Raw genomic sequence first — 20,211 nt, 5'->3', positions numbered from 1 at the left:
GACTTTTTAAAAGTAATAAATAGCACATTCATTTTTCCCCTCTCTTTTCCTGACACTACAAAATCATTGCCAGGTACAGGTTACAAATATCAGCTTCACCCAAGGGACTATATTTCCTGTGTCAGCTTAGATGGTGTGTGTTGACATGGCTATTTAACTACTGTGGAGAGGGGAAGGGGAAGGGGAAGGGGAAGGGGATCATAACAAAGTCTGATTCTATCCTTGCTGACATCTATACATGCACATTTCCATCAAGAGTGGGAAGTCTGGCTATTTTTTCCCCTGCTTCCTAATCCAGGGGAACTGAGACCCATTGTAGGACCCCTTTCACCATTAAACTTGAGACATTCCTGATCAATACAGTTCTGTTTCATACTGATTGGTGCATTTACCAAGTGAGCCATTTGTTGTGCACAGTAATTTTTTTTCAAAAAAATTAGTGCATGTCATAAGTCTAAATATGTTATGGTAAAACAAGCCTATTGATGTAACATTTAGTCATTTTAGAATATAATGATGGGGTTGAGGATTTGTGCATGACTATAAATGAAAACTGTTTTGAGCATGGGGTTGATGTGTCTGGCCTCAGAGATAATAGTCAGTAGAATCGGTTTAGCATTAAGAAAGGGCAGAGTACATGCAGTTTACAGCAGTTGTTTGAAATGCTTTAAATGCAGAAGAGTAAATTCAATAATCCCAGCAGGGATCTGTTTTCAAAGTGAGCATGGATCAGACATAAGGCTACAAAATTGTAATGCTGCTTCTTTAACCTGTGCTACCTGTGAATGCAGCTCCTTGCGGGGAGTACAAGATCAGTGAATTTAACCTAAAATGTACTTTTTATTAAAGGAACCATCCTGCATAATATTGGGCTTAAAATTTTTTTTTATCCAAACATTTAAATCATATTTGCACTCTTTCAATCCTGTGTAGATGTAGAAAGTTATAAAATGTTCTAACTTTTCAATTCAAAAGTAAGTTTGAGGGTACTGGTCACTCAAATGCCTAACTCCATTCTTGTGCAGGGTCAAGAGCAAAGACAGCTGTGGTCATGAGCTTAATGGCCTGTTCCTATGTATTTGTACAATATACTAGTGGGAAGAAATCCACTTCTGTGGCTCCCTGATTTGGTTCAGGACCAAGATGGTGGGCTTAACACCAGGGCAAATAGTATTCCATTTTTTTTTGGAATAGCTAAACTAAGGCAGGTCTCATTTTTATTGTTGTATATTTGCTTTCTGTATCACGCCCTTTATCTTCCTTTAATTTTAATCTTGTGTGAAGCACTATTACACTACACAAAAGTTGCCTGCAAGCTGCTGTCTTAAACAGAATATATTCATCCTATTCCCATGCAAGTGGTAATTCCCCCTCCCAGTCCAGGCAGTGAAAGCACCTTGGCAATCATTTAAAAAAAAAGTTTCATTTCCTTGCCATTATGCACTGATGTACTAATTGGGCAGCTCTGAGGTTGATGGTGACATAAGTTCCAGTGGTAGACTACTCACGTGATACATCTTCGTCATTTCAAGTTTGGATCTTTAATTCATCTCTATTCAGATGGGCTGACTTGGATTTATTCAGAAATGTTCTGTGTCCCTCTGGTTTTGGTTTGTGCAAGTGGTGATTATTATCTTGGAGAAGTGCTGTGATTATGTGTCCATTTTATCTGTTCCTGCATCGGTGGATCTTTAATGTAGACTTCGCTTGTGAAGAATCCTTATCCACAGCCCAGATCTTTTTACTCAATCCTCTCCTAGAAGAAAGCACCTTCTGCTGAGCTATAACTTCATAGATACCAGTGGCCATTTGGTACCTCATCCTAGTGATCATTTCTCATGTGCAAACCTGGACAAGGAAAACAATATTTGGCTACGGGAATCATTATGGCCAAGCCCAATCTCATTCTCAACCCAACATCTGTACACCAGCACTGTTTTAGAAAGTCACTGGATAGCTATTAGGAACATGGCCATTTTTCATACTACTTAAGCTTGGGTTGCCAAATGAGGCTGTCTTCAATGACATCATCACAAGCACAAGATCAGCTTCCAGATGTATTCTGGTGACATCCAGCTCTACTGTCTCGACTCTATGGGTGCCTCTGTGCTATTAGACTGCTTGACTAACATCAAGTCATGGCATTCTATGTTCGATGCACTATACAAGTGCAAGTTGTTGTGGTTCTGATTATGATGGTGGTTGGTTTGTTAGCTCATCAGCAATCTCAATAGGTATTTATATTTGCTGGCTCCATTTATTATACCTGTCTAAGGGATAGTATTACTTGAAGGGGGGACTAACCAGACTTCATAGTTCTTAGGTTTGCAATATCACTTGGATGGTGGAGGCCAGGTTTTGGGATATTTTCAAGTCTGCTCTGATCTACAGTTACCAATATAGATGGAACTGATGGTTGGATTTTTGAACTTGGTGGCAGTTTAATAAAAAAAACTCTGATTCCTTGCCTTTCTGTCATTCTATTCTACAACATTCAGTGTCTCAGGGAAGAAGAAAATGTACATGGAAGGAAAGATCATAACATCTGTGTGCATGTTCTGGAAGTTGTTAAGGAAACTCAAGATTGCAAAGGTTAAAGACCTGTATGACCTTCCCATTTTGCATTTACTGTGTTTGAGACTGCTGATCAGCACAACAAACCTGCCAACATTCCAGCAGATGTGGGACTGCCTCATAACTTTGTTTTAATATTGGCTAGTTGGAAACTTGAGATTAATTTTGTTCCATCTAATAGTTTCACAATTGCACCTCCCCTGGGAGCACTTCACTTTGCTAAATACCTTTTGTGCTCTGTTGAAGAAAGAAACCACTGAAGCCTGGGATAGCCTTTTATGTTTCTCTGAAGAGCTTTCATGAGGCCTTCCATAATGCTTGATGAATAACTCATAAGTCCCTTCCAAGGCTGTTTTCATCAATCCAGATTGGTTTGCATGTAGAATGAATTGATCGGCTCCATCCCTTCTAATTTAACTACTGCTGGGTAGAAGAAAACCACCCATTAGGAGTGTTTAGCTGACCATGCAAACTGAGGTGAACTCCTGTCTAACAAACTGCTATGCAGTGAAGAACCAGTGAAGTATTGCAGTCATTACACCTAATGACACACACAGAGAAATAATCCATACTGCACATTTTGTATATCTGAGTTGGCTATTATCATCCACTTTCATTATTTTCTTATGCTCATTTCAGTAGCTGTGTGTATGGACTCCAGACACTCAATCACACTACCACTGGAAAAAGCTGAAAATTGCAGACTTTGGCAAGATATGTACCCCATGTTTGTTTCATTTTGCAGTTGTCTATCTGTAAGTGTAAATCATAAATATCTCTTCATCTTTACTACTCTGTGTTATCTACTCCCATCTCCTTGCATGTAATGGCTGAGTGAGTTTGCTTGATTTGTTTACTTCTGAGGTTTCAAGTCTCTGGCTTGCAAGACCTCCTTTTCACATCGTTCACCTGACGAAGGAGGAAGCCTCCGAAAGCTTGTGAATTTAAAATAAAATTGCTGGACTATAACTTGGTGTTGTAAAATTGTTTACAATTTGTCTGGAAAGACATTGTAGGTTGATGGGCAGCTGTAATGTAAGATTAAACGTAACTTGTGTTGCACAGCAGTCTGGGATTTGACTGCTTTCATGATGCTCAACAGTCAACCAAGGTAGCTTGACATTCACAGTAGAAATTTTTACAGTTGTAGAATTCAAGATTGTCCCCCACAGTAAGTTATGGCAAGAAAATTGCTTGACCTGCTGCAGTTGCACGTAATTTATGGGTAGAGGACATCTTTGAATTATGTACATACCAAAAAGATCCCTTTTGTCTCATTGCTGGCAGTTCTTGAAGCAGGACTGCGGTAACTAATTGGGTCCTTAACTATTATTGACAGGCCTTTACTGTCAAGGAGGAAGTTAACTATTTGCCAAAGAGAGTGATCCTATCATGCAAGAATTTGCATTATAAAAGTGAAGTAACCACACTTTACATGAAGGAAATGAAGGTTTATTATCACATCCTAGAGTTCCTTTAAAAGTATCTACTTCAGATTTGCTTTTTTGTTCCGTTTTCTGTGGTTAATTGATTTAAAACAATAAGGAAATGCTGTGTAGGATTGTTAGTATAGTTGTATTCACAACAAGGGGTGCACTGTTAGCCATATCAAGTGTCTGTAAAAGCTAACTAACAAAGAGGTTAGTCAGAGCACCACAATTAGGGCTTGTTCTTTCAAACAGCGGCTCAACTGAGAACTGCCAAATGCTGTCAGCTATTGGAGGCTTGAAGTGTCTACCGCTGTGCTGTAGTACTGGTGCTACTGAATCTGTTGTTTGAAAAATATAATCCTTGTAGAACCATACAACACTTTCCAGGTCCTTAACAGGGATGAATCCTGTAATGGTTACTTACCAACAGTTGTCATGGACTTGGAGAAACTGCTTTCTAGCTGACTTTTAACTTGGCAACCATGTTTACTAAAATCAGAAATGGGCGATGCAGTACAGGTAATTGTAGACTGTGTCCTTTCCTTGGAAATCTTTCATTCCCGAGATTTGACATACTGGATGTGTAGCCTTCCATCTCTCAGTCCTATTCTCAATCCCCCAAAGTTGGTCCTTTTGCTACACAAATATCTTGAGCTCTTGACTGTTTGCTACTTTTATTATGTTCATGATTTTAGTTTTGTTGAATGAAGGAATATTGTAGACAATGCTTTCAATTAAATGGCATGGCTTTATTAATTCATGTCAGTATAGGTTGGTAGACACGCTAGCTTCTTATTAAAAAAGCTAGCGTGTCTTTAAAAATAAATAAATAACTTTCAACTATGATAGATTTTTCAAGTCTGTGTCCCACCCTCATTCTCACCATTTTAAATGTCATTCTGTTAATTGTTCCATTTGAGCCTTGGCAATTAAAGAATGAAAAACTTGCATTTATAAAGTGCCTTTCACAACCTCAAGATGTCCCAAAGCACCTCATAGAAAATTAAATACTTTGCAGTGCAGTCACTAATGTGATGTAGGTGAACACTGAAGCCAACTTGTGCACAGCAAGATCCCACAAACAGCAATGAGATGGATGTCCAGTTAAAACCTGTGCTTTTCATTTGGTGGTGTTGGTCCAGGGTTAAATATTGGCCAGGAGAAATCTTCTGCTTTTTGTTTAGTGCCATGGGATCTTTTACATCCACCTGAACAAGTAAACAGGGCCTTACTTTAACATCTCATCTGAAAGACTGCACTTCTGACAGTACAGCACTCCTTCAGTATTACATTGAAGTGTTGGTCTAGGTTATGTGCTCAAGTCTCTGGAGTGGGGCTTGAACCCACATCCTTCTAACTCCGAGGCACTGAGCCAAAGCTGACACTTTAAACATCCTAACCATGCAATTCTTCCAATAGTTTCAAATCCCTGGATAGGGCAGGAATCCCCATCATTTTTGTATTACTGTGTACTCTTCTAATCTAGGTTTACTTTTGTAGAAAGTGCAGTCTGTATCATAAAGTTTGTTGCAAGGTGTTGTTACGAAGTTGGGATTTTAGGCCTCATGCGTAGAATGAATTTGGCCTCATTCTGAAACGTCTGCATCACATCCACCAATTTGCCAGGTACAAAAACTGAGTGGGGGGAAATGGAAAGGTCATTTCGGTAAAGTAGTGGGTGGGGTTAAGGTGCTGTGTTGGTTAATGCATAGGAAGTCCTACACGTTATTGGATTCAGTGCCAGATCTGAACTGAGAGTGCATGATACCGTCACTGGGTGAAAGATGAAAAAAACTTTTGTTGTATGCTCAATCTTTATTTTCAAAGCCCACATGCTGGGATGTTTTGAGGGGGCGTTTTGTGACAACCTGTTCCAATTTTAGAACCTACCTGTTTTGCAGTAAAATTCAATAACAAATTGATGAAAGGAGAGTCATCTGTGGCCATCTTGTCCATCAGCATTAATAACCATTCATTCTTTAATAAAATCTAGCACCTTTGAATTGTAATGGATAAAAAAGGCAGTAAAATGAAAGATTTTATTGAACAGTTCCTGAAGGGAAAAGAATCACAACACTGACTTTGATATGTGAAATGAGGTGAAAAGCTGTCAGTTCGCTAAGCAGCAAAGTGTAAAGCTGGCCATGTGTCGGGTTTTGCATCTTCACGATGATGATGGTCTCTTTTGATGGGACTCCAAAGGTTTTCACCTCTGTTCGGTGTGAACAGAAGAGCCCATGGTATATCCAGCTTGACTCTTAACAATGTGCATTAGTAGCATTAAATAGGTCAGCCCCTGGCAACACATTTTAAAGGATTGACATTTAAATGTGCATGTTTTTGCCAAAAGTGCCAAACTTGATAAATCATTAAAGGTTTGTTATTTAAAAGTTATTACAGTTATAAAATGTAACATATCATGGACAAATACAAAGTGTTGATTTTGACAGTCACATTTTTGTAATCCTTCCATATACGGAATTAGTTTTATTCTTATGGCAGTTATTCCTTGCAAATTCTGGCATAAAGTGCTGCAGCTATTTTTCCAGTTGCGCCAGGCCTAATTCCTAATGTTGATGAGTGATTACTCATTGTCTGCAGATGTGTTCTGCTTCTCTCCTGGATGGGCTGGTCTGTTTTATTAGTTCGTCTCTGCCACTGTTTCTCTATCCTCACTTCTTGTCTAGCTCTCCTTCTGCAAACAGTAAAATACCAATGGTACAAAACTGTCATCTGTCTTTTCCCTGTGTGACACAGGACACTATTAAAACAATGAGAGCAAATGATAAATCTTGCTGGCCTTTTAGTAGACGTGCTGAGTCTAGAAACAGAATTCACTGGCAAGTTGACAGCTGCACCCAGTCAATGCTGAGTACCTGCCCACCACCTTGACAAAGGAGTTATGAGTGATACAGGAAAAAGCAGAAATTACAATATGTAAAATGAAGGCCTCAGTGTTGTAAACAGAATGGATTGTGGGAGAGATTAAAATAACAGAAATTAAGTGGCTGTGATTTGACCATTGCAACTATCTTGCTTTTTAATTATGCTGATGTGGAATCATAGCATTTTACAGCACAACAGGAGTCCATTTGGCCCATTGTGCCTGTGCCACATGTCTAAAACAGCAATCTACTTAGTCCCATTTCCCCGTTCTTTCCCTAAATGCGTTTAGATGTTTCTTTTTCAGGTATTTATTAACTTCCCTTTTAAAATCTATTAAGAACTGTGCTTCCAGCATTGTTTCTGGTAGGGAATTCCATGTCCCAAGAACTCTTTGCATGAAAAACAATTCTCCTTAATCTCTCTCTTTGTTGTTTTGATGTTTTCTATTTTTGGAAAAAAAAACTGAAGTAGAATCTAAGCAACATATGTCCTGCTTAAAATGAATGCATGCTTTGAACAATGTTTTAAAAAAAAAATCAAGTGGTTTTATTGCTGGCTCTCCCAATGGTTCACCTAGTTAAGGCAGTGGGTAGCTGAGCCATACAGATCAGGAACATACAGGTTTGATTCCTGTTCCATGCTGGGTTGATCTCGACCAGCGTTGTGTTAGGGCTGCTACAAATGGTTTGCATTCGGAAAGGAAAAGTCAGCTAAGGTTCCCCCTCCTGATTGCTGTCCAGCTACCCTACTGGAAGTGCACATATGTGGATGCTGAATGAGGGCATGATCAGGCTCAGCTGTGATGCCCCTGCAGTTGCATAGCCTGCCTGTGCTCACTATCTGAACTCATGTGAGCAAATGGCCAATTGGACAAGGTGCCGGAGGGTAACTGGTGGCATGGAGCCATATCTGTCCCCTTCTCCCCTGAAAGAGTTTTGCCTCTTGCTGAGGTACAGTTCTATCAGTGCTAGTTCTCTCTGATTCCTCGCACATTCTTCATATGTCAGTCAAGACGGTGAGCGTTGGTGAGCTATTCAACTGCATGGAGACCTGTTTTCTCCTGATATTCACAAAGGCAATCACCGGATAGTGATTAGGTAGAGTAATCCTAGCCAATTTTCCTTTGCTTAGCTTAGCGGCAAGATTGAAGATCGTTAATTTTTATATCACCTATCACATCCTTGGGACACTCAAGTGTTTCACATCCAATTAGTTATGAAGTGTAGTGTTTTACGTAGGCAAACCAGGGAGCCAATTTGTGCATAAGTAGATGCCACAAGTGGCAAATATGGTTAATGACCAGTTAATCGGTTTTGAATGATGTTTATTGAGGGAGGAATCTTGGCCAGGACACCGGGAGAACTCCCTGCTCTTCTTTGACTATTACCATGGAATTTTTTTAATGCACTGGAACAGGTACACGGGATGGCTGTTTAATATCATTATTTGAATGGTGATGCTCTCAGTACTGCACTGAGATATCAGCTTAGATTATGTGCTCAAGTCCTGGAGTGGAGCTTGAATGCACAACCTTCTGACCCAGAGTCAAGACTGCTACCGAATGAGCCAAAATTACACTAACTGTTACTGATGTCCCGACTGAAATAAGTTGACTCAGCACAAGGGATCGAATCTGGGAGGTTGCTGTCTGCTTGGATCAGGGATCAGTTCCTTGTTGTGTTTACTAGCTGAGCCATTTGGGAACATTGTGAGACTTTTGAATACAATTTATTATTTATATATCCTCTTCCTTCAGTCAGGAGGGTAGAACAGTTTTGGTCATACATTTATTCTCTGTGGCTTACCTCTTCTCCCCTCCCTTAAGTATACCAGTGCATTGTATAGTGGCCCGCTGACACTAAAGGTGGAGACCGAGTTTTTCTTAATTCATTCTTGGGATGTGGGTGTCGCTGGCAAGCCTGACATTTATTGCCCATCCCTATTGCCCTTGAGAAGGTGGTGGTGAGCCATCTTCTTGACCCGTTACGCTATCAGTTAAAGATAGTATTTATGTTCGTGACTCTTTGGAAGGGGGCATTTAAGGAGTAGCCATTTAAGGAGTCAGCCATTTAGGACCGAGATGAGGAAAAATTTCTTCACTCAGAGGGTTGTGAATCTTTGGAATTCTCTTCTCTAGATGTTCAGTTATTGAGTATATTCAAGACTGAGATCAATAGATTTCTGGACTCTAGGGGAATCAAGGGATATGGGGATCGGGCGGGAAAGTGGAGTTGGGGTAGAAGATCAGCCATGATCTTATTGAATGGTGGAGCAGGCTCGAGGGGCCATAAGGCCTACTCGTGCTCCTATTTCTTATGTTCTTATTTGAAGCTACCATACTAGTGTGAAGTGTTTCCTCTGATAGGTTGCAGTGCACCCTTTTGGTATTTTCAGGTTTCCATGTGCAAAAGAAGTATGGGCAAAGGACTCTGTGCTTTTATTCCATGCTGGTGCTGCCATCTCCTGATGCACTTGTCTCACACAGGTGGCAGCAACACCAAGTTGCCAAATTTGTTAAGACCCATGTTAAGTGATGAGACCCAGTCACCAGCTTTAGCAAGTCTGACTAGGTTATCTTTTGGTGCAGCTACTGGAGCTGGCAGGACTAAACTGAAGACTAGCACAATACAAGTGTATGGATTGTCTGTCTTTCCTCCACCAAAAGCAGCCTGACCTTGAACCAAGCAGCATCAGGCAGCCTGAGGCAGTGTCTTACATTACATACTGAGCCTTGACCTCTGATAACCTATGAGTTCAAGTGGGAGTATGAAGCCACTTTTTTCTTTTCCTTCCTCCTCGCTCTTTTGTAGATATTTATTTATCAGCTGCTTTCAGTTTCAAAATGCTACCCAGTAAAGGAGAACTGGTGAGAGTGTGGCTCATTGCAACCAGGCCATGGTTACGGACATTATTGCCATTTTTGGCTATTTTTCAGGTTCGATTTATAGTCAGAAAACCAGGGGGAAACCACGGGCTGGGGAGAGAAATTGGAACCTCAAAAGCATTTGCATTTATATAGCATTTTTTGTCCTTGGGATGTCCCAAAGCACTTCAAAGCCACTGAACCCAGAAAACAAGCAAGGGATTTTTTAAAAAAAACCTTTTAAGGTATACAACACTGTGGGCAAGAACAGAAGGTCTTTATAGGATCACTAATCTATTTCTGTGTGAAGTCAAGCACTGTAAAATCTGTCTACAGTGTCTGAAATACAACTTTTCCACATTAAACATTTTTAATCTCTTTTTTTTCTCATCCCCCCCCCCGCCCGGTACTTGTGTAAAATAGGTTTTTATATTACAAAATAACCCATAAGGAATGAAAAAGGAATTTTCAGATAACCGCAGGCTGTGGAGAGGAAAAAACCCACTACTAAATAGAATTAGACAGAGGCCAAATGGATAGCAGATTTTAAAATTTTTTACATTTTTTGTTCTCTTTTAGTGCACTAATTATTAATGGTGAAGGAGGGAAGGGGAATAGTGACGGAGGGAAGAGAGAGTCACATACATGATAAACCAAGAAGAGAGTGAACATTAGGTTAAAGGACGTCCTCAACAAAAGAGAAAATATCTAGCAGTGGGTTATCTCGTTGCTGACCAGGAACCAATCTGTTAACGAAGCTCCATCTTGCTCGTGCACCATAAATTTGAACTGACCTCTATTCTCCTTTGAAAGATTTTGGGGTCGATATTAACCCACCCACAATGGACGGGAGAGGATTGGCGGGGGGAGGCGGAATTAAAAATCTGATACACTGAAAATCGAATGCCAAGATGCACTAGCGACACATTTGTGATATCATCATGTGTACGTCATGCAATGTCTATGGTGGTATCACAAATACAATTCATCTGCCTCTTGTGACTGGATTTTTAGTGCGATAACCAGGGAGAATATGAACTTTTGAATTGCAAGTTTGGAAGAAAATCAGTTTTTACCGACCTACCATCTGGAAAAAAATCTGAACTTGTGATGGAAATCAGTAAGCATCAGCTTTATTATTCCCTAGTAGAGACGCATGAGCAAGGCCATTGGTTTATGGTGACTGAATAAGTCAATTTATTTTTTTATTACAATACAGTTGAGGATTTTTATTGGTATTTTAGGGTTTGTATTCCTCAATTCTGAATGTTTTACATTTAGGGAATTTTACTGGTGTGTCAGAGATTACATTCCGCAATTCCAGCCATTTTTTCGTAAAACTGCAGGTCATGGGTCTTGTGTATGAAGAGGGAGGTGGTGATGAGGAGAGTGAGGTGGTGATGAGGAGAGTGAGGTGGTGATGAGGAGAGTGAGGTGGTGATGAGGAGAGTGAGGTGGTGATGAGGAGAGTGAGGTGGTGATGAGGAGAGTGAGGTGGTGATGAGGAGAGTGAGGTGGTGATGAGGAGAGTGAGGTGGTGATGAGGAGAGTGAGGTGGTGATGAGGAGAGTGAGGTGGTGATGAGGAGAGTGAGGTGGTGATGAGGAGAGTGAGGTGGTGATGAGGAGAGTGAGGTGGTGATGAGGAGAGTGAGGTGGTGATGAGGAGAGTGAGGTGGTGATGAGGAGAGTGAGGTGGTGATGAGGAGAGTGAGGTGGTGATGAGGAGAGTGAGGTGGTGATGAGGAGAGTGAGGTGGTGATGAGGAGAGTGAGGTGGTGATGAGGAGAGTGAGGTGGTGATGAGGAGAGTGAGGTGGTGATGAGGAGAGTGAGGTGGTGATGAGGAGAGTGAGGTGGTGATGAGGAGAGTGAGGTGGTGATGAGGAGAGTGAGGTGGTGATGAGGAGAGTGAGGTGGTGATGAGGAGAGTGAGGTGGTGATGAGGAGAGTGAGGTGGTGATGAGGAGAGTGAGGTGGTGATGAGGAGAGTGAGGTGGTGATGAGGAGAGTGAGGTGGTGATGAGGAGAGTGAGGTGGTGATGAGGAGAGTGAGGTGGTGATGAGGAGAGTGAGGTGGTGATGAGGAGAGTGAGGTGGTGATGAGGAGAGGGAGGTGGTGATGAGGAGAGGGAGGTGGTGATGAGGAGAGGGAGGTGGTGATGAGGAGAGGGAGGTGGTGATGAGGAGAGGGAGGTGGTGATGAGGAGAGGGAGGTGGTGATGAGGAGAGGGAGGTGGTGATGAGGAGAGGGAGGTGGTGATGAGGAGAGGGAGGTGGTGATGAGGAGAGGGAGGTGGTGATGAGGAGAGGGAGGTGGTGATGAGGAGAGGGAGGTGGTGATGAGGAGAGGGAGGTGGTGATGAGGAGAGGGAGGTGGTGATGAGGAGAGGGAGGTGGTGATGAGGAGAGGGAGGTGGTGATGAGGAGAGGGAGGTGGTGATGAGGAGAGGGAGGTGGTGATGAGGAGAGGGAGGTGGTGATGAGGAGAGGGAGGTGGTGATGAGGAGAGGGAGGTGGTGATGAGGAGAGGGAGGTGGTGATGAGGAGAGGGAGGTGGTGATGAGGAGAGGGAGGTGGTGATGAGGAGAGGGAGGTGGTGATGAGGAGAGGGAGGTGGTGATGAGGAGAGGGAGGTGGTGATGAGGAGAGGGAGGTGGTGATGAGGAGAGGGAGGTGGTGATGAGGAGAGGGAGGTGGTGATGAGGAGAGGGAGGTGGTGATGAGGAGAGGGAGGTGGTGATGAGGAGAGGGAGGTGGTGATGAGGAGAGGGAGGTGGTGATGAGGAGAGGGAGGTGGTGATGAGGAGAGGGAGGTGGTGATGAGGAGAGGGAGGTGGTGATGAGGAGAGGGAGGTGGTGATGAGGAGAGGGAGGTGGTGATGAGGAGAGGGAGGTGGTGATGAGGAGAGGGAGGTGGTGATGAGGAGAGGGAGGTGGTGATGAGGAGAGGGAGGTGGTGATGAGGAGAGGGAGGTGGTGATGAGGAGAGGGAGGTGGTGATGAGGAGAGGGAGGTGGTGATGAGGAGAGGGAGGTGGTGATGAGGAGAGGGAGGTGGTGATGAGGAGAGGGAGGTGGTGATGAGGAGAGGGAGGTGGTGATGAGGAGAGGGAGGTGGTGATGAGGAGAGGGAGGTGGTGATGAGGAGAGGGAGGTGGTGATGAGGAGAGGGAGGTGGTGATGAGGAGAGGGAGGTGGTGATGAGGAGAGGGAGGTGGTGATGAGGAGAGGGAGGTGGTGATGAGGAGAGGGAGGTGGTGATGAGGAGAGGGAGGTGGTGATGAGGAGAGGGAGGTGGTGATGAGGAGAGGGAGGTGGTGATGAGGAGAGGGAGGTGGTGATGAGGAGAGGGAGGTGGTGATGAGGAGAGTGAGGTGGTGATGAGGAGAGGGAGGTGGTGATGAGGAGAGGGAGGTGGTGATGAGGAGAGGGAGGTGGTGATGAGGAGAGGGAGGTGGTGATGAGGAGAGTGAGGTGGTGATGAGGAGAGTGAGGTGGTGATGAGGAGAGTGAGGTGGTGATGAGGAGAGTGAGGTGGTGATGAGGAGAGTGAGGTGGTGATGAGGAGAGTGAGGTGGTGATGAGGAGAGTGAGGTGGTGATGAGGAGAGTGAGGTGGTGATGAGGAGAGTGAGGTGATGTAGTATTCAGGCTGAAAAGTATAAATTTCACCTTACCTGTGACCCAGGTATTTAACCTTCAAAGGTAGGGTGGTGACTTAGCCTTGTATTATCACCTACTTAAAGAATTGTTGAGTCATTCCATTTCCTGAAACAGCCAGTGTGCAAGTCTACTGATTTATCATCTTGCTGATGGCTGGTCCGTTGTGTGCTGCCTCAGAAACTTTTACAATGTTTTCTTCTATTATTATAATATTTTTATTATTTTAAAGCTAAGATTAAAAATAGTGTTGTCCATATGATCAGAGAGAAAGAAGAAGGAATTTACTCTCGAGTTATTGCTCTTAAAAACTGTTCTGACTGTTACTAATTTTAATTGTTTTAACAGGTTTGACAATGGGGAGTAGTAAGAGCAAGCTAAAAGACGCTTCTCAGAAGCCAAAGGCTGGAGACAACAGTGTTTCATCCAGCACACAGAATCTACGCTATGGTCTTGATCCAATGCAAGAATCCCAGACAACTCCCGCAAAAGCTTCAGGTCTTGATAAGAACTGCTCCACTGTTGCACCATTTGGAGGAACCACAGAATTAACGCTATTCGGAGGGGTTATTTCATCAAATACATCTTCGCCATCGCAACGAACAGGCCAACTAGCAGGTTAGTATGGGGCATTGGAGCTGTGGAGTGATCGTGGGGGGAGGAGGAGGAGAGAGAGAACTTTTGATTAATTAGTAATCATAAATTAATTTAAAGAGAAGATTTGAAATCATTACCAGGAATACCAATTTATAAAAATCAGGGAGCTTGACTATGCTAAAGGCTCTGTGTAACCTAAGTAACTATTAGTGTCAGCTTGGTTCAGTTGGTAGCATTCTTACCTCTATAAGTCAGAAGGTTGTGGGATAAGCCATGATCCTGCATATAATTTTGGCTCATGCATCAGTGTGGTACTAAGGGAGTTGTGCTTTGTAGCAGTTGCTGTCCTTCAGATGAAGCGTTAAACATAGGCCCCATCTGGTGGTGCAGGTGAATAATCCCGTGGCACTATTGGAAGAAGAGCAAGGAGCTTTCCCACTGCACTGGCCAACATCCCTTCCTCAACCAACACCAGAAGCAAAAAATCAGATTAATTCAACATTTATTTCTTTGGTTTATGCGACCTTGCTTTGTGCAAAATGGTTGCTGTGGTTACCCCATAACAAGAGTAAGTGCACAGTGTAATTCATTATATGTGAATCACTTTGGGATGTTTGAGAGATATGATAAGGCATTCTATAAGTGTAAGTTTGTTCTTTTGCAACTGATTGAGTCACAAGCCACAGAGTCCCAAGTTCCATTTCTGATCTGTACTGAGGTAGCTGATCTCAGCTGGACCGGCAGTGATGGTGCTACAATTAGCTTCAGTGCTCTTAGACTCGGGAGGGAAAAATCAGTCAGGTTTGGCCATGTGGCCGTTCATGTGCAAACCTAGGCAATGGATGTCAGCAGCCTTATGAATCGTGGAAATCACAGCTGAGCCCAATCCTGTCAGCATCCAATGAACACTTTTCTGGCAACAGTCACTGGATATCAATCAGGAGTTGGAACCCTGGCTTTTTTTCTCCTTCCCTTGTGTGGGGCTGCTGAATCTTCTGATGCTAGAGCTTTATAAAAATATTTTTACTTTGTAATCAGCAGAAAACATGAAGTATCTGCAGGCCTTCCAAATGAAGGAGAGTACCTGTGGTGGTAGGCTTTTGGGAGAAGGAATAGTTCATATATAGATGTTTTTGACAAGTGCTTACAGAATATGAAGTTTACAAGCACTATCCTATAATGTTCTCACTGTCACCATGGTGACAATGGCTATAGGTTGGCTTGGATGAGAAGTGCCTTTGGAGCACACCTCGATGCTGAAACATATTGGTGCCGTGTTTCACCAAATGTTGCCTCATCACATATCTGATAAATGTCTCAAGGCTTGATGGTCTTTTCCTGCCCATCAATTTTGTATGTTCTTATGTAATTACTCTGAAGTCCAGTGACTGTTATGTAGGCAGATGTAGCAGCCATTTTGCTCACCGGAAGATCCTACGAACAGCAATGACATAAATGAGCAGTTAATCACTTTTTCATTATTGTTGATCGAGAGAGGAATATTGACCAGAACATTGGGGGAGCTTTGCTTTTTTGTAAATAGTGCCTTGGGACTTTTAATATCCACATGAACCCCTGGGAAAGATTAGCATCCCATCCAAAGGACAGCACCTTGGCAATGCAACGCTCCATCAGTACTGTGAGGATTTTTATAAATTGGTATTCCTGGTGATGATTTCAAATTTACTATTACTTTTAATGAAGCAAAATATTTGGATGGAAAACAGGAAGTAGTTTGAAGCTTCTTCAAGAATGAAAGCAAGAGAAAGGAACACTTTTACAGTCCATGTAGGGCTCTTACGGATTTTGATCAGGAATAGGAATCCTGCCTGGTGGTAATTTTCCTCTATTGCAGAAGCCATTTGTAGAACTTGCATCATCACATGAGCTGAGATTAGCTAAATCAGCACAGGCCAGAGACTGAACCTGGTACATTCCTGACCTGTTTTCTTTTAAAGTACACATAGAATTTTACAGCATAAATGGGGCCCATTGCACCTATACCAAATCTCAAAAACCTGACAGCATGGTCCCACACTTCTGCGTTTTTCCTTTTTTAAGTTTTTTTTTCAAAATATTTATCCAATTCCCTTTTAAAAAGTGTCTTTATGGTAGGAAATTCCATGTCCTAACCATCCTTGGCATATAAAGAAATTCTCCTAACATCTTCCTTCGTCTTTTGGTGCTGATGGACTAATGCCCTCTAGTTACCGACTCACGGAAATAATTTTTCCCCATTTACCTGATCAAAAGCCTTTATAATTTGAAAGATTGGAGGAACGTTTCTGTCATTGGTTATCCAAGATACATTTTCATCCTTCCAGATTCATTTTGGTCCTTGTCACCTTCAGTGTGTATCTCATTCTCATAAAATAATTCTTACTTATCATGCCATTTCTTAAATTAGCCAGTGTACAAATTCATGCTATGACTCCCTGACTCTATAAGACACGTAAAGCTCAGTACAAGTCAGTCGTTTGTGTATGCTGTGTGATAACTGATACCCGTGTGTCGTCAGTTTTGATCCATTTAGTTTGCCCTGTAGTATCAAGTGAATTTGAAATGCACAGGATGAAACCCAACTGAGTGGAGACTGCAGCTTATCTTCATTTAGGTGATCCACAATGGGAAATAATGGGCAAAGGAAAAAGAGAAGTAATTTCCCTCTGTTTCACTTGTTTTCTAATATGTCCTGCACAAATGAAGATCTGTTGTAGAGTCCTGTGCACATCAAATTGATTTTTATATTTCAAGAGATGCTCATCTGTCTGATCAATGACATAAATGTACAGCAATCAATACACAGTGCACATATTGTCCTTCACTGGCAGCCTTACTTAATATCTTGACAGAAAGGGTTTACTGTCTAGTGTACAGTTGTGGTATAATTTTTAGAAATTTTTCACCATAAAATAATAGATGTAGGGATCGGGTGGTATAGTTGATGAGCACATTGTTCTTTCACTCTAAGATCTGATTAGATGAAAATCTTCCCTCATCTGTTGGCTGTTATGCCTCTTCATTTAAGTTTCTAGTAAGCATAGTTCACAGGACAAAAACTGCTCTAATTTTGTAGCAGAGAATCAGCTTGGTTCAGTTGGTAGCACTCTCACCTGAGTCAGAAGGTTCAAGCCCCACTATGGGCTCGAGCACATAATCTACACTTCAGTGCAGTACTGTGGGAGTGCTGCATTGTCAGAGATGCTGTCTTTTGGATGATACATTAAACCGAGGTCCTGTCTGCCTGCTTAAGTGAACGTAAAAGATCTCATGGCACTATTTGAAGAGTAGCATGGAGTTCTCCCAATGTCGTGGCCAACATCCCTTCCTCAACTAACACCAACAAAAACAGATTATCTGGTCATTCATTCACTTGCTGTTTATGGGACTTTCTTTTTTGCAAATTGATTGCAGCATTTGCTTACATAACAATAAGAGACTGCACCACAAAAATTGGTTGTAAAATGCTTTGGGACATCTTGAGGACATGATAAGATGCTATTATAAATGCAAGTTCTTTATTTGCTGATCTGATGATCTGATTTAGAAAGGATGGTTAGTGTAGAATATGGAGGTGCTACACTGGTGTAGTTGGGGATTTTCTTTTTGAATTTGGGGTTAAAGCACATTGTTGAGACAGAACACAGCAAGCATTACTTTACATCTAACTCATCATACCCATGACCAGGAACTGCTTGATGGAGTTGTCTGCAATCGAAATTTGCTTTAACTCTTGGTGTTAATATCACTCAATTTGATGAGCATAAACGCACAAATATTCACGTAGAAAAAACGCATGCAAAAATTGGCTTCCGGTGATTAAGCAAACTACTCTTAATCTTTTCTCAATCTTTCTCTTTTGGATGAGGTGCTTATCATTTCTGTGTGTGTCTTCTTCATATTACCACTGGCATTTCCAAGTGGACTAAGTGCTAAGCATCTTGACCTGATTTTTGCAATGCTGTGTGCATAAATAAATTGCAGAGCAAAGTTTTAAAATTAATGATGTTGGAGGTGTGAAGGATATCGAGCCAATTTTTGGTGGAGGGGAATGAACATTCAGGTGTTGAGGATTTGATGCAGTGAGAATTAATTTGCAGCTGCTGAGCATGTCATTGAGTTAGTCGATCATCAGCAAATCGGGCAAGTAGCTTCCATATTGATTTTGTTCTCACCCTCTGGCTCTGCTGCAGTGTGTTGTGTCTCTGTGACTCAGCCTCATGTGCAGACATCTGCAACAGTTTGTTTTTGCCGGGGGATTTTGTTTTTGTGTTATCCAACTTTAAAATTCAGATACAAATGTGATATTACAGCTCACATCCAAAATGAGGTCCCTCCTGCTGCTCTTAAATGTTACCAGAATAGATATAAAGATACTTAGGGATTGGAAGTAATTATGAGAGCCGAAACAACAGGGAAACATGGCTGAAGGTCAAGAGGCCTAAGTCCTAAGGGGCAATTTTTCGAACATGCCCTCCTGATGCGGGAGCATCACCCAGTAGGAATACATATCGGGAGTTCAGGCATTCTGCTTCCCCTCCCCCCCATCCCCCCCCCGCAGACCTCTCCTTTCTCTGCAAACCTCCCCACACACAATTTTACAGCCATTACTAGACTGAAAATCATGGGGGTCACATACCAGAATTCCTGAAATGCATTCCTGCCGGGCGAAGCATTTCAAGTTATATTTCTCCAGAACTGACCGCACCTCCAGCCACACTGTTCCAGTACAGCTACAACACTGGCGTCTACCCGACAATGTGGAAAATTGCCCAGGTATGTCCTGTCCACAAATCCAATCCGGCCAATTACCGCACCATCAGTCTACTCTCAATTATCAGCAAAGTGATGGAAGGTGTCATCGGCAGTGCTATCAAGCGGCACTAACCAATAATCTGCTCATCGATGCTCAGTTTCGATTCCGCCAGGACCACTCTGCTCCAGACCTCATTACAGCCTTGGTCCAAACATGGACAAAGAGCTGAATTCCAGAGGTGAGGTGAGAGTGACTGCCCTTGACATCAAGGCAGCATGTGACCGAGTGTGGCACCAAGGAGCCCTAGTAAAATTGAAGCCAATGGGAATCGGGGGGAAACTCTCCAGTGGCTGGAGTCATACCTAGCACAAAGGAAGATGGTAGTGGTTGTTGGAGTCCAATCATCTCAGCCCCAGGACATTGCTGCAGGAGTTCCTCAGGGCAGTGTCCTAGGCCCAACCATCTTCATCTACTTCACCAATGACCTTGCCTCCAACATAAGGTCAGAAATGGGGATGTTCGCTGATGATTGCACAGTGTTCAGTTCCATTCGCAACCCCTCAGATAATGAAGCAGTCAGTGCCTGCATGCAGCAAGACCTGGACAACATCCAGGCTTGGGCTGATAAGTGGCAAGTAACATTCGCGCCAGACAAGTGCCAGGCAATGACCATCTCCAAGAGAGAATCTAACCACCTCCCTATGACATTCAACAGCATTACCATCGCTGAATCCCCCACCATCAACATCCTGGGGGTCACCATTGACCAGAAACTTAACTGGACCAGCTATATAAATACAACGGCTACAAGAGCAGGTCAGAGGCTTGGTATTCTGTGGCGAGTGACTCACCTCCTGACTCCCCAAAGCCTTTCCACCATCTACAAAGCACAAGTCTGGAGTGTGATCGAATGCTTTCCACTTTCCTGAATGAGTGCAGCTCCAACAACACTCAAGAAGCTCGACACCATCCAGGACAAAGCAGCCCGCTTGATTGGCACCCCATCCACCACCTTAAACATTCACTCCCTTCACCACCGGCGCACTGTGGCTGCAGTGTGTACCATCCACAGGATGCACTGCAGCAACTCGCCAAGGCTTCTTCAACAGGACCTCCGAAACCCACGATCTCTACCGCCTAGAAGGACCAGGGCAGCAGGTGCATGGGAACAACACCACCTGCACGTTCCCCTCCAAGTCACACACCACCCCGACTTGGAAATATATCGCCGTTCCTTCATTGTCGCTGGGTCAAAATCCTGGAACTCCCTTCCTAACAGCACTATAGGAGAACTTCACCACACGGACTGCAGCGGTTCAAGAAGGCGGCTCACCACCACCTTCTCAAGGGCAATTTGGGATGGGTAATAAATGCTGGCCTTGCCAGCAACGCCCACATCCCATGAACGAATACAAAAAAAAAAAAAATTTTCAAATAATCCCAGAA

At 42.9% G+C, this 20,211-nt stretch overlaps 1 protein-coding gene across 2 annotated transcripts in view; it reads left to right on the top strand.

The window, feature by feature from the left end:
* LOC137335186 (proto-oncogene tyrosine-protein kinase Src-like) overlaps nucleotides 1–20,211 on the top strand; it is a 139,423-nt gene that overhangs the window by 64,078 nt on the left and 55,134 nt on the right. For both annotated transcript variants that reach the window (XM_068000375.1, XM_068000376.1), the window contains one exon: nucleotides 13,761–14,030. In XM_068000375.1, the coding sequence (XP_067856476.1) occupies nucleotides 13,769–14,030 (262 nt within the window). In that variant the 5' untranslated portion in view covers nucleotides 13,761–13,768. The remainder of the gene's footprint in view (nucleotides 1–13,760; nucleotides 14,031–20,211) is intronic.

The sequence above is a fragment of the Heptranchias perlo genome, chromosome 19, assembly GCF_035084215.1.
Source record: "Heptranchias perlo isolate sHepPer1 chromosome 19, sHepPer1.hap1, whole genome shotgun sequence".
Lineage (NCBI taxonomy): Eukaryota > Metazoa > Chordata > Chondrichthyes > Hexanchiformes > Hexanchidae > Heptranchias > Heptranchias perlo.
Note: the sequence above shows the minus strand (reverse complement) of the source record. Positions and strands in the feature narration are given on the sequence as shown.